The following is a 26,947-nucleotide window of genomic DNA, read 5'->3' on the forward strand; positions in this document are numbered from 1 at the left end:
ACACCCTTACAATTGTGCACGCTAACGTTTTAGGAAGTGCTTTCTTCAAATTTGATTCTTGACATTCAGAACTGCATTGCACTTCTTGCATAAAGTTCCCCATCATCTTCTCTGTCAGAGTACTGTAGCAGCTTTGTGCAGCCCCTCAGATTGACTGACGCTGTGTTTCAGTGAAAATGAATCAAACCAAACCCCAAATTTCTGAAAACTGTTCATCAAAATCTTTGGGTTTAGAAACACTTTAAAAATGTAAATAAAATGGTTCAATATTTGCACACCTCAATAGGAGGTTTAATTGGAACTAATTATTTTATTACACTTACTGAACACATAACAGGTAATTAACACGTTACCTGTAATAGAGCTCACTCACTAGCAAAGTTTCAAATGGATTTAAAGCTATACTCTGCACATGATTTACATACAGGTTGTATTAGTTACTTTTGGATAGTCCTTGGCTTTAACAAATTGTCAGCAAAAATCACATGAACACAGCGCAAAGTAATGTCCAGATGTGAAATTCTGGACACTAGCTACTTTTATTTTTTTTACTCATTAGTGCCCAAGTAGAGTCATGGCAATGTTTTTATGCTTCAACTAGATACCTAAAACTGAGACCTATCAAGACTGATCAGAAAAAAGCATAAATAAAGCAATCACTTTAGCACCAAAAGAGTTTGGTGCATATGTGAATATATGTATCTTCACTAGTGAATTACTGAACGTGGGAGTAAATAGGGGTTTTTTTTCTTGTAAAGTACTATCAGTGTCAGTTGGGTTCTTGCACTGTGTGATAAGTGATATAATAACAATGATTAAAAGGGGTATGAATATCCCCGAGCTGAACAGTCATTCAGAACTATGGTAAAGGTTGCTACCATCAGTTTGGTATTAATCCTGCAGCTGTAGTTATTAGTACACTCGCTTTCAATACTTTCACACAGTGTATAGCACTAATATTAAGTCAGAGGCCCCATTGACGTCACTTGAAGCATTATTGGAATAAGAAGTTGCTCAGCAAGAGACAAATTTCTCAACTAACAAGAGATGGTCGCTTTTAAAGAAGTGTCATAACAGAAGATGTGAATCTAGGTGCTTTAAATGACTTAATCCTTTTCTATGATACTGTGTAACTGAATATTTAGTGCTGATTGCCCTATATGCCATGGTCTTTGTTTCGGCAGGGCTGAGGCTCCACGGGCACAGGACCTGCCCTCTACCTGGTCAGGGTTAGCAAGGACAGTGACACTGCCTCTGAGTTTCCCATCGCCATGCTGCATTCCTGACTGCAACCAGCTGGAATGCTGGGACACAAACTTGGAACAACTGCTATTGGAATAAAGAGACTAAAAATCCAGTGATCTAAAGTAGATTTAAACAATTTAAAAAAATTATCACCATCTCATTATGAATAACTTGATGGGGCAAAAAAAGATTACAGACACTGTTTCCCTATTTGCAAGCATATAATAATTCAGAGATGTGAATTAAGCCCTTTAACTTCTGCTTTAATGACTGCAGCACCTAACCATAACCTGCATGCCAAAATCCATGTATTCCAAAACACTCCAATGACTACGCAAAGTCTTTCAGAAAGTCTGAATCCTTGAAAATCTGAGAAGTGAAATTTGTTAATACAAAACTCTAAAAACTAACTACAGTAAAAACAGCTTAGGAAATTAATCTACTCTTCGAAGTTAGTATTTCCCATATGATTCATATTACATGTCTTCTTCATGGCCATTCAAATCATGCTTTTTGGTCTTAAGTTTAAATTGTTCTTGATTAGTGTTGATCTGATAAAAAAATCTGATTGATTTGGATTGTGGTTGCATTGTTTTCATTTTTATTCTACATTTGCTCTGTTAGCATAAGTCAAGAAATTCTGTAACAGTTGCACAAAAATTTAAAAGGGAAGAAGTCTCTGACAGAAGTGAACAAGTGAAGGGAAAAGAAGCAAATGTCTGGTCAAAGGAAACTCATCCCAAGTTTCAGTCCCAGTACAATTAAATTCTTATATACTTAAGTAATGACCACCACTTCCTCCAACAAATAACTGAATTGTGAATTGAAAGCATGACTTATTAAAGGATTAGATAAAGCATTAGACACAGGTGAGCAATAACAGATGCACATGCTTATAGGAAGGTTGATTTTTTTTCATATTCTGCCTCTCATACCTGTTTAGAGTATATCTGTACTGTATGTGATCCATACACTACTTTCAAGAACACATTCAAGTATCTCCAAAGCAGAGGCAGTTCTAAAGTCAATACCTCTGGGTGGCTGTGTCCTGTGCTTGGGGGTGCAGCTCAGTACCCCATAGCCTTTCCTTTGTTATGTTCAACTACTCGACCTATTAAAGTTCTGTATATTCTTAGACACAAAGATTCTGTTAGGGTGATCATTTGATTTCTTTGAAACGTTCAGCAGAATAACTAGAGTGTACTGTGGTTCTCTATTTCATTGGTCAGTCTGAACTGCTGCTTTACAAACTATTGCACCTGCAGCCCCACTCACAGTCCTACACAGAAAAAGAGGTAGATTATGTGAGAATGGCAGTGAAGAATACAATGCTAGCTGGAGGATTGCTTCATATGGATTCGGGCTTAGAAAATATACACATAAAAAAAATAATTGGCATAGGGATGGTAGAGCTGAAGTTTTTTTTAAATGTTCATGCTTCATAGCCTATCTAGTATTGTACTTTTTTAATAGACATTTATTGCCAAATAAATTCACTTTAACACAGATGGTAATGTTTGATTGTTCATTTTCCCAGTTATGTCTACTAAGAAATCAACATCTTATCCTATACCTACTGAAAATCTCAGCAGTTTTAGGACTCTCCTCACATGACAAGCCTAGTTTCATCCTCTCAGTAATCTCCACCCCACTGAAATCAGTCTGTTGGTGAGGGAAAAGCTGGGACCTATACAGTGTAAATTCTTACAGGCAGTTATGTGTTCACAAGGAAGAGCTAGGAAAGAACCCAAAGTTAAATCGTAACTCAGTAAGAATCTTCAAGAAGTGTTTCTTACACTGCATGATGCTTTTACTTTTTGCAGAAAGCTCTCAACACACATTCCAGCTAACTGATTTATGACACCTCTAAGCACTTATTTCTTCTTTCCTTCTTTTTTATTCTGTATAGAAGATCAGCTTAAACTTTACACTCCACTTCAGCCCACAGATTGCAATGTAAGTTGATTTTAAGTAGCACTTAGGTTTTGTTCTGGCCCTCTGGACTTAAAGAAAGTTCTCCATTCAAGAACAGGGCTTGTTTTCTGTGAATAGAACAAGAACTAGGGAGACTTTGTGGCAGTAAAGGAGACATGTCTATTTACCTCTTTTTAGAAAAGATATGACAACTGACAATAGAAATAGACATCCAGGTAACTTCACTGGAAATAGAGTTATGCTTCTGGGCTCAAAGGTAGAGGCTGTTTACTTAGAACAAGAAACATTCATTATAAGAAGAAGACTGCAGAAACTACCAGGAAAGAACTGTAAATTGCAGAAAAAAATAGTTCATCATCATAGTCTGGTACGTATAATTATTATTAGGTAAGGATGAACCCGTTTCATAGAATAAGACTAAAAATGAACTTGTTGAGCACTAATGAAATTAGGGACTACACTTGCCCCTAGTGAATATATCCAAAGCACAAAAATCGGGATGAAGAGTTATTTTAGCTGAAGGAAAGATGAGGAAGGAACAGCTTAAAGTGTCTATACGAAATGCACTAATTTTTTTAGACTTTATACTAAATCTGATTAGTGACTTCTGACGACTTAAAACTGTTTTAACATTCACCGTGTGCTTCCTTTTGATACTGGGTTATGGCCCAAATTATCATGAAACTAATAAGAAGCATACCATGAGAATGTGAATTCACCTAGTGTGTACACCTGTAGAGACGTATTGTCTTCACAAGCATGTTATTTAGGTGAGCTCCTGGCTCAGAAGAGCTCTGGTGCACTAAGTAGGAGCTTTCCTGTTGTTCGAGTTGGGCCCAGTTTTCTATTTGCAATGTCCAGAAGTAACCTGCTTGTTTGATTCTTCCAATTAAGAGAAATTCAGCTTTGCATCAAGCCAGAAGCTGAAGAAAACAGCATTTAATTTTATCTTTGGAAATAAGAAAATGATGTTACTTGCTTTTAAACTTGTCATATGAAGTGGTTAGAAATTCGTTTACATCAGAATGTGTAACCATCTCCTTCAATGTGAGAAATTTACAAAATACTATTTTTTTTTCATCCACATGAATAAAGAGTGGGAAGAGGGAGATAGTGGGTACATATTTTCACAAGTCCCAGCACCTGCCAACTGGCCGAGACAAACTGAGGTAAAAGAGGGGCGAAGGTGGTAGGTTGAAGAAAGTATTGAGAGAACAGTGAAGATTACAGCTAGTGTGATTCTGGGGTATTTGTATAGTTGTGACAGGAAATTAATATGTGAGTCTTGTCAGATGAGTATTGGGTATTCAGTGTGACACACAGTGATATCCTCTTATTTATGTAACGGAGTAATATTTTTAACACAACTACTGTCAAAAAAAGGAGGCTTTAATGCTGCTGAAAACGAGCAGTGACTGTAGAAGCAGAAGAGAAATGTAGCAAACACCTTCCCATGTAAATGACTACTCAGCTGCATAATGCTTTTTCATCTGGTGTCCTAAGCAACATGGAAAAAGTTAACTGCAAAAGTATTACTTGTTTTCTTTTATATAAAGGGCATAGTGTATCCAGTGAAATTTTCATTGGCTGCCTGAAAACTTACAAAAATGTTTTGTTTTCTTTTTCTAATCAGTGAGGTAATGCAGACCCCAGAGATTTATATATATTCAAAAAGAAGAAAAATACTTCAAAGTCCATTAATCCCAGTGGTAACATTTCTTTACGGGAAATCTCTAGGTGCATGTTTCTGGAAGTGAAGAGATTTTACTAGGGAAGCATCATTATATTAATGCTCTGATCTTTTGCTCTTAGCTTCTGCTGTTGGCATCTGCCAGATGCAAAATACAAGGCACAATAGATAGCTGATGTGACCCAAAGTAATCATCACATTATGATAACTGCAGTGTGATAGCAGGTAATAGAACGTCAGTAATTTATATAAGAATCTCTATGCAACAAATTATTATAATTAAGGAAGAAAATCACTAATGTGTAAGGCAGATTTTCTTATCTATAGGATCAGTTCTATTTTTTCAGATTTAGTGGAAGGACATTTCACACATATTCAGTAAAGTACAACACAATGCGTAGGTCTAGCTGTGAAATCTGGCCATTGTATATGAAACTAAATACTAGTCTTACAAGATAGAACTTTCATCTGTTCACAGCCAGCCAGCACAACATTAAAGAAACAGCATTTTTACAAAACCTGAGACAATTTATACAGATTACCAGAAATAAAACATCAATATACAGACAACAAACAAAACAATTTAAAAAGAATGAAGGGTCATCATGAGCATTTGAAGGGAATGGAATGAGAAGAAGATATCTACTTTTTATGTTTGCATTAGTTCTTTTGAAATGCTGCAGGTAATCATGTATGAAATTGTATTTTTTACTGAATGTCATCTTGGACTTTGGTGTGAACCCTTGAGATGAAAGGCTAGCCTTCTTCTGTACTATTTACCATCTTAAGCTTTTGAATGCTCCATGTTCTACAGAAAAATACCTATGGTTCTATACACTGATGAGAAATGCATCTTAAAGAGGATCTCATGCATACTCGAAATAAAATTCTGATAGAATTCCCTGAAAAAACAGTGGGTTATAGGAGAAAATTAATGTTTTCCTTCAATTGTGATTCGATGTTATATTGTATAACACAACTAGCATGTCCTGGTCATATGAAGCTTTTGTTAATCTGTAGTAAGATATCTTCTGATCTAAACAGAAATCTGCCTGCTGTGACAGATTGAGGATTATCTACTGAATTCCACTTCCATTTAATTCCCTTAGATTATTTTTCAAGAGAGAGAAAAAGAGATAGAAGGAGAAATAATGAGAAAAATAAAAAATAAGAATAATTAGTAGTAATAAGATAATGCTAGAAAGCACTACTAAACTAATCAATATATTGTTCAATATATTATTAAGTGATAATGTACTTCTGGGACCTACTGATCCATATAGATGTTTGATAGAGCTGGACGAAGCATGTCACCAAACCAGAATGAATTATAATGGTCAGATAAAGAGATCAGTCATCCCTTGGCCATTTCGTGTACATCCTTTAAAAGAGTGGTATAGGATGAACTCTGCTTTTCCTCTCCAGAAACTGACGACACAAAAGACTTCGCACTGTAGATTAACACTAAAGAGGTTTCAATCAGATGTGCAGCAGAGACTGATGCAGGAAAGGAGAAGAGTTCATCAAGGCATCTGAAACCATCTTTCCCCTTCTGCTATCCTAAACAACATATCTGGTTTCTACTTTTATAGGCCTAAGAGCCATTCTTCCAAAATTTAGGCATTCAAACTGCCTCTCTGTGCAGGAAAGAAATCACCTAATCCCCCAAACCCCAATAGTATAATTCTATATGCAGATGTGGCAATAGCCAATATTTTCAAAACATTGCAAAACATTTCCCAAACAGCTACCACACCGAAGACAGACAAGCACACAAATGTCCATGAATGAAGAATGCCACCAAATAATAGATATATAATTAAAATTAAAATCTGCTGGACCTTCTACAGATGAATCACTGGTATCTCTTAGAGTTACCTAGTACAGACAGTAAGGACTTTATCTGTGAGCCCAGAAAGGCTTTACAGTTACTGTGAATAGGAGACAGAACTGGAAGAGATAATGAAGTGAATTATGAAGGCTGGAATTATACAGCATTTTTAACATAGTGACAAGAAGCCTGCTATTACTTCTTATAGAAAACCAGTGCAGGGAGTCAGAAAGATGAGTTCTCATGATCGAATTAAAAAAGAAGACAAATATAGGGCAACCTTTTGCATGAAGTGAAAATAGCCTGTGTATATGTTTTGGAAGTCAGAGGCCACGGAAACGCCATGCTCAAATAAGAAGACAAGTGAGTAAGCTGGTAGTAACTCTCAGTTATGCAAGTAAAAGGAGAGAGAAGGAAAGTAACTCCCTTACTACAATAAGTAACTTTGGTTGGAGGAGTGGTCATGCAGTAAGATGGCTTGGAAATAAGATGAGGTGTTTGATCCATTTAATAATATCTACACTGCCAAGAACATAGTAGCTGAACTTGAAGACTGAAAAGATGCCTCTTGGCTTCTGTACACAGAACAGAAATAATGCATTTTGATCCTACAGCCTGTGAGGGCTATGAACCCAAATATGTTTGAGTATTATAACTTTGTTTTGTAACATAGTAGAGGAATCATTATTTTCTTGGAAGGTAAGGATTTGGAAGTGGATGAGATTATTAGTGGTAAAATACTTAGAGGACCTTAGAATATAATCACCAATATTGCTGCTCTTTTACTGGACCAAAATAGCTACCTAGGATCAAAGACTGCATTGTATTGAATAAACATATTGGATATTTGTAAGCTCTTTGAGGCAAGGACAATCAATATTACATTAATAATAGCTCTTTTCATTTTATTTCCCTGCTTTCTAAAGGAAATGTTAAAAAAAACCCTCACTAAGCTGATTTAAAGACTTAAAGCATGCACTTAAAATGACTTAAAACCTTAATAAAGCTCTAATGCAGCATATAAGATTAAAGTCACCACAAATGTTTAAGGTCAAGTTCTTGACTCCCAAGTCCAGCACAACCAATGAGGCTCTGGACACATATTTAAGAGGCAATGGTGAGCAACATGAAAATATTCTTTTCTGCTATGGGTTATTGTGATACAGATCCACAACTCCGCCTTCTTGATGTTAAAAGGTTGTAAAACTAAGATTCTGCCCAGGTGGGGACAGTGTTTCTTTTCTCTCACAACATGCCACCACTTCTTCTAGAGAGACTTCATTTCTCAGAAATTAAATTGAGCAATTCCAAATTATTTGTTATTAATATCCAACCACTTCGAAATATTTTTATACCCACCTAAAACTTAATATCCAGTCACGTTTGCTCTGAGTATGCTTCATAATAAGGATTATTTATATAATGAGTTCCAGAATTTACTATTCAGTCCTCTAGGGATTATATGTGTGAAAACAAACTCTGTATAGATTTTATTTTAAAAGGCAATAAAAACAATTTTAGCCTTACAGATTTCAAAAAGTGGATTTTATTTTAAGCTCTGAAATAAAATTAATCTTTGGCCAGAAACCAAGAATTTTAGCTTAAATGGTAACTTTGAAAAATTCTGAGTATGTGAAGGCTTTTAGAGAGTATTAGAGGACAAAACTGTGGCTTTAATTATACAATTTGTTAAGGAAGAAAAAAAAAAAAAAAGAGGAAACACACTATATCTGTAAAGTCAACTCTCCTGTTATGGTCCCCAAAGCACTATGTCTTTTAATCTCTCTATAGCAGATAAGCAGCAGAGATTATTAAATTCAATGCAACATATATTTACATTAAAAAATGAGAAACATTTGTTTTCTGCAATTGTTATCTGCATATGCAATGTTCTGAGCTCCTCAATAAAACAGTGATGAAAGGATTTAATGAAAAAAAAAAGAAAACTAGAAGCTTAATAGTTACAGTATGTCTAATCATAAATAGTACATTTTAGTTTACCTGCAAGAATTCCAAACAGCATATAATGAAATGTATTCCTTTACCAGAGACACCATGTCTGCAATGACACCTTGGGAAGCTGGATGAGGAGCTAAGCTGGGGTTCAGTTCTGCTAGGTTTAAGCATTCAAGCCTTCATCTAGGAAAGCACTTTCACTCATGTTTAAATGTTTAGCAACATGGTTTTCTGCACCAGGATCAGAATACTGAGCAGGTGGCAGTATGAAAAGCGTAATCCTGGAAAGTGTGACAGATACAATCTAAAAAGTCGAACAATGTCAGCAAGTGTATTCCAGTTATGTCCTGTCTTCTAAATTATTTCACTCATAATGTCTCCTGGAAAACTGTAGGGCTTGGAATAGCACCTGTTCTTTAGTTAACATATTATTTTGATTTGAGATGTGTTTGCCAGGTTCCCTGGGGATTAAGTAGGATAAAGTTTTGCTTCATCAGTTTCTTCTCATCAATACTCTGCCAGTTATTCTGCATAAGTCTTTAGCTCATAAAAAGCTACTAGAATTGTAGAAAGGGAAACTGAAGATTAATTTATTCATGTGGGAGATATGCTATGATTAGCAAAACCTCTATATCCTTCCTGAGCTTCTGCTCATGTTCCATTTATTTCAGGGGTTTGCCCTCTTTCTGAGTTTTGAGGTCTCTACCCTGACCTGATGGTCCCATCTGGCACCTGCGCAAGTGACAAAAAGACTCTTCCTGTTTTTAAAAATTTCTTGATTATGCACTTTGGATAAGATACACAAAAGACCAACAAAATCTCTAGAGCATCATGGTGCCTTCTCTGCACACACAGAAAACGGGGTCTGAAACCATCTGTATTTTGCCAATCAGCTTATTCTTAGTTGCCATGATGCCTTGTGTGACTACCTTAAATAATTTCAGAGATCTTGCTTCAGTTCTCACAAAAAGTACAATCTCCATAAATGACATCACATGTAGCTGGTGCTCACATCTCTTAAAGGGAGACACCACAGCTGGGAATGGACTAGTTCAAGATCACCAAGTAATGTCAGATGGTAGCAGCTGCCTATCACTGCTTGGTCTTTTTTATCGATTCACCTTAAAAACTTGTATGCCATGGTGGATGCTCCATAGAGGTCCGAGAAGGGGCCAAGGAAACCTGCTGGGAAATTGGACATTTTGGCCTGAATATATGGACGTTTTGGTTTACATCTGAAACAGTCTCTGCAGCACATTTAGTGTGTCCTTTGATTTAGCCACAGTATAAAGCTGCAGTGAAAATGCGGAGGAAAAAAAAAATCCTCTTATATAATCTTTCGAACTGAAGGAAATATTTTCACCTCTGCATGTCTTTCTGTACTTTGTATCGTTCTCTGTAATATCTTCTGCACTCTGTATTATTCCATTGCTAAACATATTTTGAAACTCTACTTACATGAGTCTACATCTCCTAGACCTTAATGTGGTTTCTCCCCTCCAGGAATTTCAGAAATAAATCGGTAATAGTCGTACCTTATAAATTTTGTTCCCAATGCAGTTTTTCAAAATAATATTTTTTTTAATATATTCATGGCTACATCTACTGCTATTTCTGATCCTTGCAGCCAGTTCCACACATTAATCAAACCCACTCTTAGCTTCTGCTAGTACTCGGTTATTGTTCTGCTTCTTGCCATCTTTCTCTATACTTGAATACCATCTACTTATAACTTTCTAGTATCTTTCTCTTTAAATGTTTCTTGCCTTTTACAGAGACAAACTTCTCTGATCATAATCAGAACAATGACAATTCATACAATAAAATTCTACTATATTGATGAGAGAGAGTAAAAAAAAGGTATGCCAAAATATTTCTGGAGGAAAAAGAAAGTCAGGGAGATATGTGTTTGTATGTGTGTGAAATAGAAATTGCTCTTATTTTCCTAGTGTTTTGACTAGCTTTAATAGTCACATTTAAATATAAGGGATGGGAAGATAGGCTTTGCAGTGATCATTATGTCTAGCCCACTCAAATGTGAAAAAATTTCAGAGCTAGACAGAATTCACACGTTATGTGCCTTACATTTTACTTATTGGAGACCAATAGAAAGGCCAAAAAGAGAGAAATAAAACACTGAGTGAACCCATACACAGTTTCTTCTCCTTAAAATAAAATTACAGAATCACCATGTTATTCATTACTTAGTAACATTAAAACAACCGTTTTTCAGAAAAAGGTTTTTAAGTTCTTGCATAAAAAGCTGAATATACTTAATAGTGAGATTTTCCTTCTGTGGATATCGAAAGTATGTGGTTTACATATTTTCCTGTTGCCCAGCACTTCTGTTTGAAATTGTGTTCCAAAGCATTTGTCACAGTGGGACACAAGTAGGAAAGGAAGATGAAGCAGCTTTGCATCAATATTTACCTTGGAAGGAACATTTGTGAATTGTAGCATGTAGCCCTGCAACACGACATCGCCATTGCTAATGACAGGCATAATCTTTGCACCGAGCTTGCAAGGCCTCAGGACAGAGGCTTGTCAGACCTGCTGGGTCTGGACTTTTCTTCACCTGCCCACAGCTTTGTTTTATTTGGTTTAGCTGCCACACCAATTTCTCTAATTGCCCTAGCATCTATGGCTAATTTGTTTGACCTTTTGTATGGCACAACCATAATTTTATATAGGTAATAGTAACAAGCCGTGACTCTATGAATAATGAATTATTTACGTAGTTATGTAGTGCAGAGAAATACAAGCCTAGGACGACAGCAGAGGTGCTAGCGATCCTTATCCAGAAGCTAGGGTGTTCATATGCCCCACAGAATTAAGGAGCTCCTGACATGAAGCCATCCCAACAGTACCAACCACCAAACTACCAACCACCAAAGGATTCAACAACAAAACTAGCACAGGCCACTTCAAGAAAATAAATCAATTCCATAGGGGAAATTCAGGCACACTTGTTGACAATTTTCCTGCTCAGCTGACATAGAGACATTACCTTGCCACTTGCATTCTTGCTGTATCACACATCTACCCTCTTATCAGAACTAAATTCCACATCCACCCCTGCACAGTCTGTTTCATGAGCATGAGCGCAAACAGTGTCTTGCATGATACAAGTTGGTTTATGTGGGAACACATGGGTTACTATTGGTTACCATGCATTAAAAATGAAGTTAAATCAGAAGCATTGTTTAAAACAAAAAAAACCCAAAACCCAAAAAAACCCCAAAAAAACAACAAAAAAACCACACACAACAGTTTCATTTTCACCATTTACTTACACTCATTTTTTGAATGAGCTAGCTTCATGATGAGTTCATTAAAGAGATGCGTATCAAGCAACTGTTTTCTGTTCATTCAGCTTTTTCTTCAAGACACGTTTCTATCTAATAAGCATTTCAGTAACCACAGTTCTATGATCTGAAAGAAGCAAGAATTAAGAATATACTCAGAACAAAACTATACTGGTTTTAAATTTATTTTTGACTGGCTCCCTAATCATTCAGGGTTTATCTGACTCACTTGGTTTACCAAAGATATGGGCTATAACGTTGCTGGTAGGTGCGATTGAATTGATTCCCAGCAATGCAGTGCCATTTCCTATGGCATGGTTAGTCATTGCTGCTCCCTCCATAATGAGGTGGTTTACCGTCATCCCTGGTCTTCAACAAACACAAATAATAAGGCACATTTATGCGCCTATTTATGTTGTAAAAATGGTTTACACTTACATGCAGAGATTATGTAACTTGGCTTATCACAGCAAGTAGGACACTAGTCCAATGTTCCTGACTCCAAGTCACTGGCAACACCACATTACAGTGCTTTGTTGTGTACGGGAACACAGAAGATGAGAATGAAAACATTCCCTGAGAGATTTAATTTGATTGAGGATTTATATTCAGTTTAACTTGAATTTTAAAGCTCACATCTGTAGGCAAAAAAAGGTATTCTAAATCTCAAAAAGTGCTCAGGAGGGTTACTCAATAAGAAAAACTGCTGGTACTTCTACCACCTTACATTTGATTCAAACATTGACAGAGAGTGATATAAAGATGACGACATCATGAATAATCATTCATTCAATCCAGATTCCAGAAGAGGCTTCCTTCTGGGTGGAATTACCATGCTGACAAAATATAGAAAAAAGTTGTGCAAGTATTTTGAAAAACCATGAATATGAGTACCTCAGAGGGTATTACAGTATTACAGAATGAGATTCTTATTTTTAAAATCTAACTGAGCAATAGGATTGGGGTTTTGAAGCTAATGTTTAAATAGACAGCTGGAGAGCATCCCTGTTTTCCTAATCTTACAGAGAACAGAATTAAGCTTTTTGCTCCTCTTGTTAATTTACAGTGAGATTTTAGAGCTTTTTTTCTAAAAGCAATGTACCTTATTAGGGAAGAGAAATGACAAAAATTAGTAACAGATGACAATTATATACAATAAAACACAGCCAGAGAAAATTAAGAGAGCTCACTCTAAAAAAGACCTAGTCGTATCACGTTTCAGTAATGGCCATTAACTTAACTCCTCTTGAGCTCTCTGAGTTACAGCGGAAATCTGCAGAAGCAGCATAATAGCAACAGGCAAAACTCATGGCACAAGTGTCTTAGATTTCACATGCAGAAATGCATAGAACAGTTTTAAAACAAATGCAAAAATAGAAGGGGATGGGAGGGCAGAGAAGTGGAGAGGAGTGGAAGGCAAACCAAAAAATAAACCTTCTGAGGTCCACATAATTCTGAGGTTACACCTTCTACAATTACATGTAACTAGATAATTTGAAATAAAGTAGATCAACTCAATCTAAGCCTATGATGGAGAAGAATATCTGAACCTATTTCTCTCTTTTCCGTCTGTTTCTATCTAGTGCTTTCCTTTGCTTGCCACTAAAATGGGTAGCCGTAACTGCAGTAAAAAGAGATACATGAGTAGGTTATATAACCTCTAGTAAACAAAATGTTAGAAAACATATTTGTAAAAAAATCCAGCTCAAAAAAAATTAAAAATAACCATCTTAAATCAGGGAGCTTATTGAATCATCTGATCACATCTTAGACTCCTCCAGAGTTCTCATAAGTAAAGATGCTGCACTTCAAGCTCCGGCTGTTCAAGGTGTGGTTCATTCTATAATCTTTCTTGTTCCATACTGGCTATACAAGTTGGTTTCATCCCTGTACATTTTGGTATCCTCCCTGGGTGCACCATATATCTCCTCTCCCTGCCCACAAGTTCTATACTGTGATGTAATTCAGCTTTTCTCAATTACATTGGTCGGTTCTGATAGATCCGAAGATGGAAATCCTTTATTAACTTGTTTAACCAATGTGCCTCAAAGTTCTGCTGGAGAAACTGATTCTAGACTGGGTGCTACATTTTTGGTTCTTTGTCAGGGCTGCTAACATGAGTCCCTGTTTCTGGCAATTTTGGTGACAAATGGCCACGAGTCCATTTTGTTGATACTAAGAAATATTTTAAAAAGGAAATAATCCTCATACTCATTCACTATTTGAATCTAATCAATTGTGCAACGCAAAAACTGCACTGCAATTTTTCAGTACAGTGAACTAGAAAATATACTAAATACTACAAACCAGAAGTTATATTGGTAGCACTCCCATTAAATACATTCCAAAGGGCTTTTTAAAAAAAGTATTTTCACAAGCTTACAGGAAGGAAACAAAATTTAAACGAAGTTAATTTTTTTATTTTCAACCTTTCTGTGTAACCACTTGCTGTAGCCACATTCAACTGAATCTGAAAATACGGAAAATAGATGCTTTAACTGTAACCTCTAGGTGGAGGGAGCAGGACAACAAGACACTTTTTCTGTGATTTCTTAGCCCAAATCTCTCAACACAGTCTCCACTTCCTCTTATGGAACTTTTGATAATTGACTGTATCTCCTCTTTTCCTCTCTAAGCAAAGCATTATTCTGAATGTCCATCTTTGATGTGGGGATTGACTTGGGATGAAATTAATCTTCACATTACATGATTTGCAAACCTGAGAAAAGCGAAGGTTTGGTATTGTGATGAACACTTAGCAGTAAAAGAGGAAATTGGTACCACTGTTATGGTAAAGATAGGAGCATAGTCCTGGGCACAGCCTCAGGATTTAAAGAATACAAATGAACAGAAAAGAAGCATAAACAAGGAGACAGAATTCAGCACACACCTTTGTGAAAACATTTTCTATTTCAATTGAGATAGCTTTACTTAAAAGTATGATTGGCAGTCAACAAAAGAGAATATAGATACAGCTAGATTTCCACAGACACTGTAATCTCCTGCAAATACGCTATTCTCTACATACTCCTATGTCACATCTACGTACAGCATCTCTGCAACCACAGCGGGAACTTGGAATTTGTCCTTCCCTCACATTGACCATATTGGCATCATGAACAATGTATGACCTATAGATTAGGGCATTTTTTTAATGCACATCAGAGAATGGATTTAGCTTGACTATTCATTAAGTTAAACAGTGCTGTTAGGTAAAATAGCAAGCCTTAGTCCAGTCCTTCATTGAGAGGCAGAAAACATTGATGCTTTAAGTGGAAGACTCACTATATCTGTGAGTAGTTTATGAAATCTTTGCTGTAGGCCCTATAGCTTCTATAGCTTACTTGGTATAAAAGATGAAATTGGTCAGATTCTTTAGGTGCTTTGTGGCTACTCTGATTCTGCTTGTAAACAGCAATGCAATAGCAGGCAGATTCCAGCAGGGATAATTGACTCTTTTGTGAAGTTTCTTAACAGAACAGTTGGAAATAGTTAAAATTCATTTTCTATATTTAGAAAAATAAAATTCTTCATGGAAAGGGTTGTCAGGCATTGGAAGAGGCTGCCCAGGGCAGTGCTGGAGTCACCATCCCTGGAGGGGTTTAAAAGGCGTTTAGACGAGGTTCTTAGGGACACGGTTTAGTGCTAGAGTTAGGTTGGGTTATGGTTGGACTCGATGATCCTGAGGGTCTCTTCCAACCAAAACAATTCTATGATTCTTTGCATACCTGTATTACTAGATTTGAAAACTTCTAGCAGTCATAAAAATAAAAATAGATTTCAATATGCATTTGGGTATAATCTGGGCTTTATCGAATTTGTTCTGGACATGAAAAGCACTTGCAAAATTTAGGCCATATAATCAGAAGGACTGATCTGAAAGTCTTAAGGAGATGAAAAGGGCTTCATCATTATAACTTTCATTAATATTAATGGCATCACACAGCTAAAGCCCTGCTTATGTGGATAGCGATGCACCTCTGATTGTTTGGCTGGTACACAGTTTTATACAGACAGACATTTAGACAACTGGATACCCGTGCTAACTTAAGATCCACTTGGAATTCAGATACAAGCTGGAATTCAGTGGCCTTTTCTCCCTAGTTATTTTGACTGTGTTCCTTCTCCTCTCTCTTGCAGTAATCTCACAAAGCATTTGCTGTTTTGGGAATCTGGAGTGCCAAAATGGCTTGAAATGGCAGATGAGCAAACAAATAGCTATTTCTTTCCCACAAATAATTACCAAGAGAAAATGGAAGTTTTATTGACTGTGGGCTGCTGTTCAATAAGGTTGTTCTAGAGTTGAGACAAGTCCTAGATAAATATACTTTTGCATCTTGCACTGTCCAGTACACCAGAGTCTACTGACTGGCTTTCTCATCACATTAATCTCCATGAACACACTGCCTTTGCAAAAGAACATATTTGATTTACTTTTTCTTTTCCATTCAGAAAACCATTCTTTTTGGAGGATGGATGTTTAAATCGGTTATGAAACAGGAGTATGGCTTTTTATACACACATAAAGTTAGTTTTTTTCATTCACTTTGCACAGACTGAAAACATATAATCTAGTGCCTTCTGTTTGCAAATACTTTATTTAGATGTATTTCCTTTCCTCCAGGAGAGAGAACCTCGCTTCAGTTACGTTCCTTTGAATTACAATTTTATCTTTGAACTCCAGACAGCTGAATAAACAAATTTCCCCCACCAATTCAATTATCCTGGCCTGTTTGTCAGTACCAGCAGAATACTATGTAGCACATTGCCAATTAAAACCCTGCTTCTGATTGCCAGTAAAACACTACAGGTTCATGCCTGTGTAGCCAGAGGGAGAAGGCTGAGTTGCCTATTCTTGATCTGGGAAGCTGCAGACGCAAATTGCTGGCACAGAGTGGGTTAGGTGGTGCCTGGTGGTACTCAGTACATGTGATGAAGGTGCAGATTAACCTAGCTTCGCTAGCAGCTTCCAAGCTCAATCCAATGCAATTCAGGACTGGCTCTCTAGGGCGTGCTATGCATTCCTGGTTGTTACAGCTCTATGCACTGTCTCAGGTTGCTTCAAATTTCACCGTACCCTCAGCACCTCCTGGGAAGAAGACGCTTATACAGAGAGGAGAGGTGTGCTGTGGCTCTTTCCTGGTGGGTTATGCCTATGGGGAATGAAGAAGCGAAAGCCTTTTGCATAGTTAAGTTGTGTTTGTTTAGCTGGCTTACAGCTCCCAAAAGCGCAACATGGCAAAGCCTTCAGACCATCCAGTCTGGGTGGGTGTGAGCAGATGCAGCAGGAGAGCACTGTAGGGAGGAGTGGGCAAGAGCTCAGCTGAGCAAAGATTTTGTGAACAGAACGGCTCTCTGAGACTCTGGGACTAGTCATCCCTTCACCGTTGCACCCCTGACCACGGTCACCTGTGTCTGCTCTCAATCTTGTGTGCCAAGCACGAGTTCCAGCCCTCACGAGAATCTACTCCGTGCTCTTTCCCACTTCTGTACAGATTCTGGCTGAAACTGGAAAATAATTAAATTTTCAGTTTTTGACCCATTTGTATCCAAACTCCAGCAACTGGCTTAAGATATTTGTAGTATCATTAAGATTTTTCATATCAAGCAGTGTCCAAACTTTGTCACAGAAGCAGGTCAGGAAAGAAGGGCACTTGCACATTATGCGAAAAACTTAGAGTTGCCTAACACCATTCAGCTGACTATGATGGACATTCTGAAATGAAAATATCTGATGATGCCATATTCTAAAGTAGCTTCTATGTTCTGCTCTAGAATTGGAGACACAGATTTTTTTAAAAAGCTAAACATCCATTAAGGCTACTCTACACAGTTCTGATTCCTAACTTGCCCCTTTTACTGCACTAAGCAGATTGAGTTATACTAGATCTGCTGTCATACTGCTCAGCAGTAGACAGGCTTTTTATCCTCTCTGGTTTCTGGCTAGCAAAAGTGAAAACAAAAATCATTGGCAAAAATTAGTGCTGAAGTTTCCAAATGCACAATAAGCTCAAGTTCATCAGAGTGGAGAAAAGCTGTGTTTGAATGAATCTAATTGTTGGTCTTGTCAGGAATGAGTTACATCAAATCATTCTCTCAAAAAGAAGTAATGCAACAACACTGTGTACATACTGAGTGATATTTTGGTGGAGAGTTGCATAAGCTAAGTGACAATTAGATTTGTTTTATAACGTGTTCCACCTGAGTCAGTGAGAGAAAAACAGGCATGCCAAAGGTGATAAGCACTGATGTTCCTTCGAATAGACAAAATATGATCTCAACTGTACTAAAACAAAATGTTGCTGAACTGTGAATTGTAACCTCAGCTGTTATGTGACTTCTTTACTGTGAGTCTCCTCCTATAAAGCAGGCAAATTTTCAATGTTTTGTACAGTGCTATTAAAACCTGAGTTACGTATGTATTGTTTCCAAAGAGGAAATTTCATATTTTTCAAGGCTTTCAATTTCTTCTTTTTTATTTCTTTAACAGTTCCACCCAAAAGGGAGATGATGATTATGAAGATTACACTTCAAATAAGACTTGGGTTTTGACTCCCAAAGTGCATGAGAGTGATGTCACTCTTATTTTAAATGGCTTGCTGGAAGGATATGACAACAAGTTAAGACCTGACATAGGAGGTATGTTGGTTTTCTTTTCAGACCACTTTTGATTAAGTGATGAAGAGAAAAAAATTTCCCGTCATGTTATGCTACACAGGAAGTAGAATCCATTCAAAATAGTTATAAAACCCCAAATACAATATAATAAAACATGAGTGGCACAAAACATAGTCATGGGTCTGGAAGCTGACATGATTAAAGATTACCAAATCTATCCCGCGATACCTAAAAAGACTGGTGTGAGTTGCTGAATCAGACTGCTTGTAATGATGAAAGTTTGGAATTTAATTTTTGGGGAAGGAAAAAACAAATTTTTGTCTTCTTTGTATATCTAAGTGAAGGTGCTAGAAAATCACAAGCAGTATTTTTGTAAGGAAGGCCAAAATGAGGATAACACAGCCTGATCCTTGATGGACACAGAGCCTCTAACATCAGCAGTTCTGCACTGACTGATGCAGCGCAGCGGGGCAAGAAGTGACTGGGGAATGGGGCACAGAGGCTCACAAACGATTACTGCAGCCAAGCAAGGCCAGCCTCCCTAGACTTCCCCCACAGCCAGCACAAGCACATAGACCCAGGCCTGGTCTTATTTGACTGAATCACCTTTCCCAGGAATATTCCTCTCCACTGATTTGTGAGGGAGCTCGAAGAGATAAATCTCCCTGCGATGCTGCAAATCAGTTTGTGAAGGCCCCATGTGTGCACCGAGCAGGCAGGCAACACCTCTGTAGGAAAGGATACAGCAGTAAAAAGATTATAGAAAAATACAAAGAGAATTCATGGATGAGGCAGGCAGGCAGAGGAAAGCAGAGAGCAACAAGGTTAATGAAGGAAGCTGTTTCTAACAAGTTTATAGAGGCTTGGAAACTAAGGAATTTTTCACAGTGATGGATAACGTGAGTGTTTAACCTTCTATATATGCATATAGTGTAAATTAGCAGAGGAATTCGTCTTATTCTCCCAAACTAAGACTTTAGAGAACAGAAAAGAATTAAGCATTGATGAAAGTATCTGGGGAAAAAAAAAACCATGTTTTAGTCAAGATATATAAGAAAAAGCTACAATGGAGTAATTTCTAAATAAATTAATCCTGGTTTAGAGCCTTGAGTATTATTTTTGCTTTGGGCTCATGAAATTGTTACTTACCTACAGCAATCTCTGCAGGTAACAGCAGTCATGTTGCATTTGGCATTATAATGTAAAATGAGTTATGCAAGACATCGTAAGAATGTTTGCTTTTGTTGATAGTGTTTTGTCAGATGTGTTGGTGTGACCTGACGCGAAATATACATACTCTCAGTCAAATATGACTCACTCTAAGGTAACAACGCTGGTTTCATTATTTGTTCTCAGAGGATTTGCTCTGACAGAATAAATAATGTAAGAATTTGTCTCAAAGTGTCTCCAACTAATTTCAAACTGAAGTCATCACTGCAAATTAGCATTTATTGTATATGCACATTTAAATGTGAGGCATCCACAGGGATACAAGAGGGGTACTATAATAATCCTTTGCTTGTGTTTGACTTTCATGTAGTTGATTCTGACCTTCACTCATGTTCTTGTTTCTCTTACAGTTAAACCAACAATAATTCACACCGACATGTATGTAAATAGCATTGGGCCTGTGAACGCTATCAATATGGTAAGTAAATGATTGCCAGTTTTCCTACCATGTTCACTTTGTTACAAATTCCTCATCATTTTTGGTATTACGAAGCTTCTATTAGTTTTAATGTTGTGCTATCCTTCTATTATTTTTAAAATCTCATTATTATTATTATGGATGTGAGGACTGCATGAGCTATGAATCTCTACATGACGGGGAAACTGAGCTCTATGCTGAAAAAAAATGTTGGTTGGACTAGATGATCTCCAGAGGTCCCTTCCAACCCTAACCATTCTGTGATTCTGTAATAGTTTTAACATATCCTCACACTTTAATGTGCTCTAATTTCAAGTGTTTTGTGACAGCTTAACTCCCATAAAACTGAGCTTCCAGATTGTTACAAAATAAGGAAAACCATTCACCAGTGATATTACCATTCTTGCCACCAAGAGATAAAAAGTGTCTATATCCTCTCTCCTCTCCCTTTTCCAAGTTCCCTACAGAAAAATTTATTTATATCTTCATATAGGTGAGAGAAAGCACTCTAGCCTTAGCATGATGTCTACTTCATTCTTGTATTTTTCACGTGTAGAAAGAAATCTCAGATTGCTCTTTTCCATTCTATAATTCCCTTTGCAGCTTCTTGCTGCCCAGTAGTGCCAGGAAAGTGAGACTTCACCACTTCTGATACTAACTGGGCGGCAGTATCAACAGGCGATTAAGGCAGCCAAGACAGCTCAAATTTTTCCTCTCCTAGACCCAAAGGAATAAGTAATTGTCTGAGCTGATCAGGCATTGGTTGAGGTGTGGAGGCATAGAATTAGAAAGGTGCATATACCACTCAGTTGCACCTTAGTTTCACCTGTCAGTGGGAAAATAACAGCATAAAATGGTTTTAAGTAATAACCTTTGTTAAACCAGGCCCTCAAAAACTGACAAAAATTGTTTTTACCAGTTCTAGCTCACATTTTTTAAATATTAAATTAAGGAAAGCATATCAGGAGTTACGTGAAATGCTGAGTGCTCTGTTTTCATCAGTATTTCTGGTTAACACAACAGGAATATACAATTGATATATTTTTCGCCCAAACGTGGTATGACAGACGTCTGAAGTTCAACAGCACTATAAAAGTGCTCAGATTAAACAGCAACATGGTTGGGAAGATCTGGATACCAGATACGTTTTTCCGAAATTCCAAGAAAGCTGATGCTCATTGGATAACAACTCCTAATAGGATGCTCAGGATCTGGAATGACGGCAGAGTCTTGTACACATTGAGGTATTTATACCTGACTTTAATTTCAGTTTCTCTAAGGAAAGCCAAAGAAAAATGTCCTGTGAATTCTGGTCATTTGACATTAACGCAAAAGAAAAAACATTGTTTTTTCCTATTTATGCATACAACCCTGAAAACAGGAAATATTGAGAAGAAATTACTTGCATGCAATTTGTTTTATATTGTCAGAGTAAGAGTTTTATTTCTCCCTATAAATTGTACTGTCTTGCTCCACAATAGTAACATTCCTATACTAAAATGAATATAAACTTTGCTATAGTAATTCATCTTCATTTGCAGGTACGTTTTACAGGTTGTCACTGGTTTGGTCCATATTGCCTGTTATGTTACCTTTTTATTGGGTTAAACTGATGAATTTGAAATATCCTTGAACTAAGTGGACAGTATGAAAGGAGGTATTACATATATCAAAGGTCCCTTATTCTGGGTTGATTACAATTTAGCTTGATGAACTCCACCCTGCAAAAGCATTTCGTTCCTCAAATACCTTGTGAAAATAAAGATTATAATTTCAGCATTAGTCATTTAAGTTTTAATCCAAAAACCTATAGATATGCCCTAGTTCTCGAAAATTTTCATGAATCTGAACTTGGTATGCTAATTTCCAGATGTCTCAGTCACGTGTATAACTTTACTTTTGAGACAGATTACCTTTTCAATAATTCAGTTATGCATATGCCTACATGTAAGTATAACATATGCAATATGTAACAACTCAAATATCACATTTCCAATGACCATAAGATACTTCCTAAATGCAAAAATTCTATTTTTTTTTTCACTTTTTCTTATGTGTTATAATATTTAGTTCTATGTAAAATGTGGAGGGTATTTCAAAAAGATGGACCCAATTTGAAATCACTATATCTCTGCAACAACAAACTGCCCGTGAGTGAAACTCTTACAGTCCATACAGCAGGTGGAGGGAACACAGAACATTTATGAAAAGCTAACTAAAACTTGATAACTCATTAAACTGTTTGTAAATTTTTGTGTCATTCTCACATGTTGAGTCCATCTTTTTGAAACACCCTGTAGATAAAGACAGCATTTGTTCAAGAGAATTTATAATATAAAGTGAGAATACAGAATCAAAGATGTTGGATATAAGACCATCTGAATTTTGGACTGCATTTTTTTCAAAGTGTTATTTCAGCTTTTGTTTAACTGGGTGCCAAAAATAAAGTTCTGAAGAAAAGTACACTCATTATAATTTTAATGAACAGATCTGAAGGTTTGTTTATGACAACCTTTTAATGTTACAACTGTCTGAATTACAAAAAGGAGTTTTATTTCATAGTTATTTTACATTCCTGACACATTGCATCACCAGAGGAGATAAGAGAATGATCAGAATTGAAATCCAGTGCAAATCAAAGTCAGTCCGATGAAGAAGACACTAAGTCCACTTTTGAAATGTTAAATTGGACTTAGCTGCACTACTGCCTCTTTGGATTTCATTACTTTTCTCTTCAAACCCCTCAGTTTCTTTCATCAGACAAAGACAGAACTGATAGAGTTATTGGGTATTAATGTATACTTAGTTTTAGTGAGTCACAGCAAGCACCAGTAAAGATTCTGCCTGGATTAGAACTGAAGTGAAATGTGGTAGTAGAATATCATCACAGATCTGGGATTCTGCCCTGAAGAGAACAGGGGGTCCAGAAAAGCTGGTTGATTTTCTCCATCACCTCCCCTCTTGCTCAAGAACAGCCCATCCTGCCCAGCAGGAAATGGAGCGATTAGCAGGCAGCCTGCACGGATCAGCACAAATCTCCTGACAAAATTCAAATGCAAAAAGAAAATGTACTAGAGGTGGAAGCAGAGACTGGTGACCCGGGAGGAATACAGAGAGCACTCAGAGACAGGGTTAGAAAAGCCAAAGTTCATCCGGAGTTGAATCTGACCAGGGACATGAAAACAAGGAGGATTTTCTACACATACATCCTCAGCGAAAGGAAGCCTAGAGAAAATGTGGACACACTGCCTAAAGGGAATGGGGACCTTGTCCCAAAGAACACTGAAAACGCCAAGGTACACAATGCCTTCTTTGCATCACTAAGATGCTGAAGGGCTGAGAGCATCTGATATGAAGGGAGAGGCTGAGTGAGCTGGGACTGTTTAGCTAGAGAAGCTCAGGGGATCTTATCGGTGAGTGTAATGTGGGTAGGGGTAAAGGCATCAGGGGATGGAAGGGGTAAAGAAGACAGAGACATAATCTTCTCAGTATCCAGTGATAGGACAGGAGACAATGGGCACAAACTGAAGTACAGGAAATTCTGTTTAGACATAAGAAGAAATTTTTTCTTAAAGTGAGAATAGTCTAACTGTGGAACGGGTTGTCCAGAAAACTCCATACTTGGAGAAGTTCAAAACCTGGGTTATGCGTTGTGCTGGGGAATTAAATCTACTCTGTTCCACAAGAGAAAACAAATAAAAACCAGCAGTAAATCTGAGCCTATCCCAAATTCAAACAGTGTTAGATAAATTCACTGAAGAAAAGGCAATATCGAAGAAAAAACTTAATAATTTTTGGATCCATATTATTATTACCTTGAAATGAAACTGAAGATGATGGAAATGAGAAGAGAAAGAAAGGGCAATAACATTAGCACACAGAATCAGCTGTCCTTCTGAGTCACAAACAGAACTTCTTTTAGTTCCAAAGGAAATTAGATTTGTTCCTGAATCCCTAATGCAGAAAAGTTTCGTTTTGACTTCATTAACCTGGGGGCTAGTGGTCACAGCATCCCCCCACAGCCCACAGAATGAGACTCAGGGAGTCATTTGCACACAGCAGCTACATGCAGGAACTGGAGACAAACCCAGCTCACGGGGTTGCTCATTTGGACACCCAGGAATCAGCAAGCACCTGAAACCTGTGGTTTTCTGAGAGACCCACGGAACAAAGAAACATCACCCTGCTCTCTCTCTCTCTCTTTCTTTCTTTCCTCCTTTTCCTTTTTCCCTCTCTCACCCCACCTCCTCCCTCCTTTTCAAAGTCCAAGTACCACGCGGCTCAAGGCACGGCTGGGGCTATGGACAGTCTAGCAACGATTAAGGGACTGAATGAAAAATGGGAGAGTTTTTAGCAGGCACATGAGGGGATTCATCTCATCTACTTTTGGTTTTCTAGAAGTACATATCTGTACCTGAACTATAGCACTTACACCACCTGACTTATCATGGAAACTCTCCCAATATTCAGTGGAGAGAAACACCTTTTCATTCTTTCTTCTACCGATTTAATTTAAATGTCTTATTTTGCAATGAAATGAAGTGTATCCTTAGAGCGCCGTTCCTCTAGCTATGAAGGTAATCTAGATGGCTGTCTTGGATGCAGATGTCTAAATTTGGCCTCACATCCATCATCTGTGAAAGAGATTTTTTTGTTACATAAAGTACATTTCCCTAGTGCATTATGGCATGTAGTGACACAGACATTTGTCAACACTCAAGAGATGGCATGTATATCTACTTATGGATTTTCTGGTCATAAGTAATGCTGCCATTTCAGATGCATAGGAACAGAACTTTAATACCTTATTCTATTACACAGTTCAGAAAGTCGGTGATCAGGACCTATGTAACCGAAAAGAAACATTGCTGATTGGTGACTATGATGTCTTCCTGTGCTTGGAATATCCAAATTAATGCATACGTATCAATAGTTTACTTTTGCTTTCTATATATATTTAGTATATTTGCGTATTTCATAGCCAGGTTCCATCTTAGTAAGGATCTCATTTTGCTTGTCATGATATAGCTTTCAGGACATACTTCTCAAGTGCGTTCTGTATATCCTGATCTCTTTCTCCTCAGGCTGACAATCGATGCCGAGTGTCAGCTACAGTTACACAACTTCCCAATGGATGCTCATTCCTGCCCCCTGGAATTTTCAAGCTGTAAGTAACTTACTTAGAAATTTCCCTTTTCTGACCCACACTGAACCACTTATGATAAATGCATATTTACATACTTAGAGTCAGTGAGGGTTATGTGCTTAACTAGATATAGCCCAATGGTTTTCAGTTTTATTTTGACCTTATTTTCAAGTGCATGAATCATACATGTTCACAAATACAATCGAGGAATGCTATATAAAAAATGATACAATTTCTGGGACATATGTGATTAATTTATGCTTATATCTTCGCACAATAGTAGAAATTTTTACTTTGAGCGTCAAAGTCTCATGGCCTGATACTTTCTCTGTATGTGACTGTTTGCTGTTGCAATAATTGGAGTCAAGAGTCTGACATTTTGCAGACAGGTCAAGCTATGAATTCCTGGTCCAGGTGCAGACTTTTTGGCCATAATTTAAGGATGGTTAAAATTGCATCCTATTGGGTCCACAAAAGTGGGAAATTCATCTTTGAAAAATTTATCTCAAGTGCTATTTTAATTTATAATAAATAAACCAAAATGTGACATTAAGTAAAAGGCGCTACTAAGTAATTTGAGAAAAAACTTATCTATAATTTACTTGCATATGCTTCTCCAGTTTTTTCCAGAAATAGAAAATAGTATTTTTACTCCCCAAAGTACACTAATATCTTAGCAATGACTATGAAACAAAGCATTCTGTATTTTCCGTTGCAATAAGATGGCTACCCAAGAGAAGAGATCATTTACCAATGGAAGCGCAGCTCAGTGGAGGTGGGGGACACCAGGTCCTGGAGGCTTTACCAGTTCTCCTTTACAGGACTGAGAAATACAACTGAGGTGGTGAAGACTACTTCAGGTAAGACAACTGATCTTTTTACCTTTAGATTCATTTAGGATTGTATTAACAGAAAAAAAAAAAAAAAAGAAAGATATCCTTGTTTAGACCTTAACATTAGCTTTCCACTAAACAATTACAGGCTTTTAAACACCTGTGGAACCATCCAGGCTTTAGTGTTTCTGAAAAAGAACTCACAGGAAGAAAAATAAGTTTTTATCTACTGTCCAAACTTGTCCTCCAAGAAATACCTAGAACTGTTAGAAGAAAGCCACTTCTGCAAGGGGTGGGTGGGCAAGGGAACTTCCTATCCTGCTTCAGAGTAGAAAGCAGCACAGCTGAGCCACTAAATGATAATCTGAAGATTTTACAATCCCCTTCCAACTTCCAGAAGCAGGAAGTAGGCCTGCGCCGAGACAAAATTTCAAGTCCCAACCTCTTTACTAGAGCAGCTCCACGTTTATTTTGTTCCTTAAAAGAGGGCACATTCAACTCCCATTAAAGTGAACAGCCCTACAAATCAGCATCTCAGATTATTTTCCTGTGTATTTCTATCTCCTTGGAAACAAGTAATGGAATTTAAAATGATAAATGAGGATGTACTCAGTGTTTAATAAAAATAGTAATTTTAACCCTACTAACGAAGCAAGAAACTGCATTCTTCTAGGCATATATTTTGGTTTATTTATTAGTATAAATAAAATCAGAGAATATGAGAAAGGATGTAAAGAGAA

At 37.1% G+C, this 26,947-nt stretch overlaps 1 protein-coding gene across 5 annotated transcripts in view; it reads left to right on the forward strand.

Annotated features, from left to right (window-relative positions):
* The window catches only part of GABRG2 (gamma-aminobutyric acid type A receptor subunit gamma2), a 64,879-nt gene that overhangs the window by 2,521 nt on the left and 35,411 nt on the right, over nt 1–26,947 (forward strand). For 4 of the 5 annotated variants that reach the window (XM_065644194.1, XM_065644196.1, XM_065644195.1 and 1 more), the window contains exons 1-5: nt 18,448–18,601; nt 20,161–20,228; nt 21,252–21,472; nt 25,313–25,395; nt 26,097–26,234. In XM_065644194.1, the coding sequence (XP_065500266.1) occupies nt 20,187–20,228; nt 21,252–21,472; nt 25,313–25,395; nt 26,097–26,234 (484 nt within the window). In that variant the 5' untranslated portion in view covers nt 18,448–18,601; nt 20,161–20,186. Of the gene's footprint in view, nt 1–18,447; nt 18,602–20,160; nt 20,229–21,251; nt 21,473–25,312; nt 25,396–26,096; nt 26,235–26,947 lie in introns of those variants that run through there. The other variant, XM_065644193.1, reaches the window with a different exon arrangement.

The sequence above is a fragment of the Caloenas nicobarica genome, chromosome 13 (assembly GCF_036013445.1).
Source record: "Caloenas nicobarica isolate bCalNic1 chromosome 13, bCalNic1.hap1, whole genome shotgun sequence".
Classification (NCBI taxonomy): domain Eukaryota; kingdom Metazoa; phylum Chordata; class Aves; order Columbiformes; family Columbidae; genus Caloenas; species Caloenas nicobarica.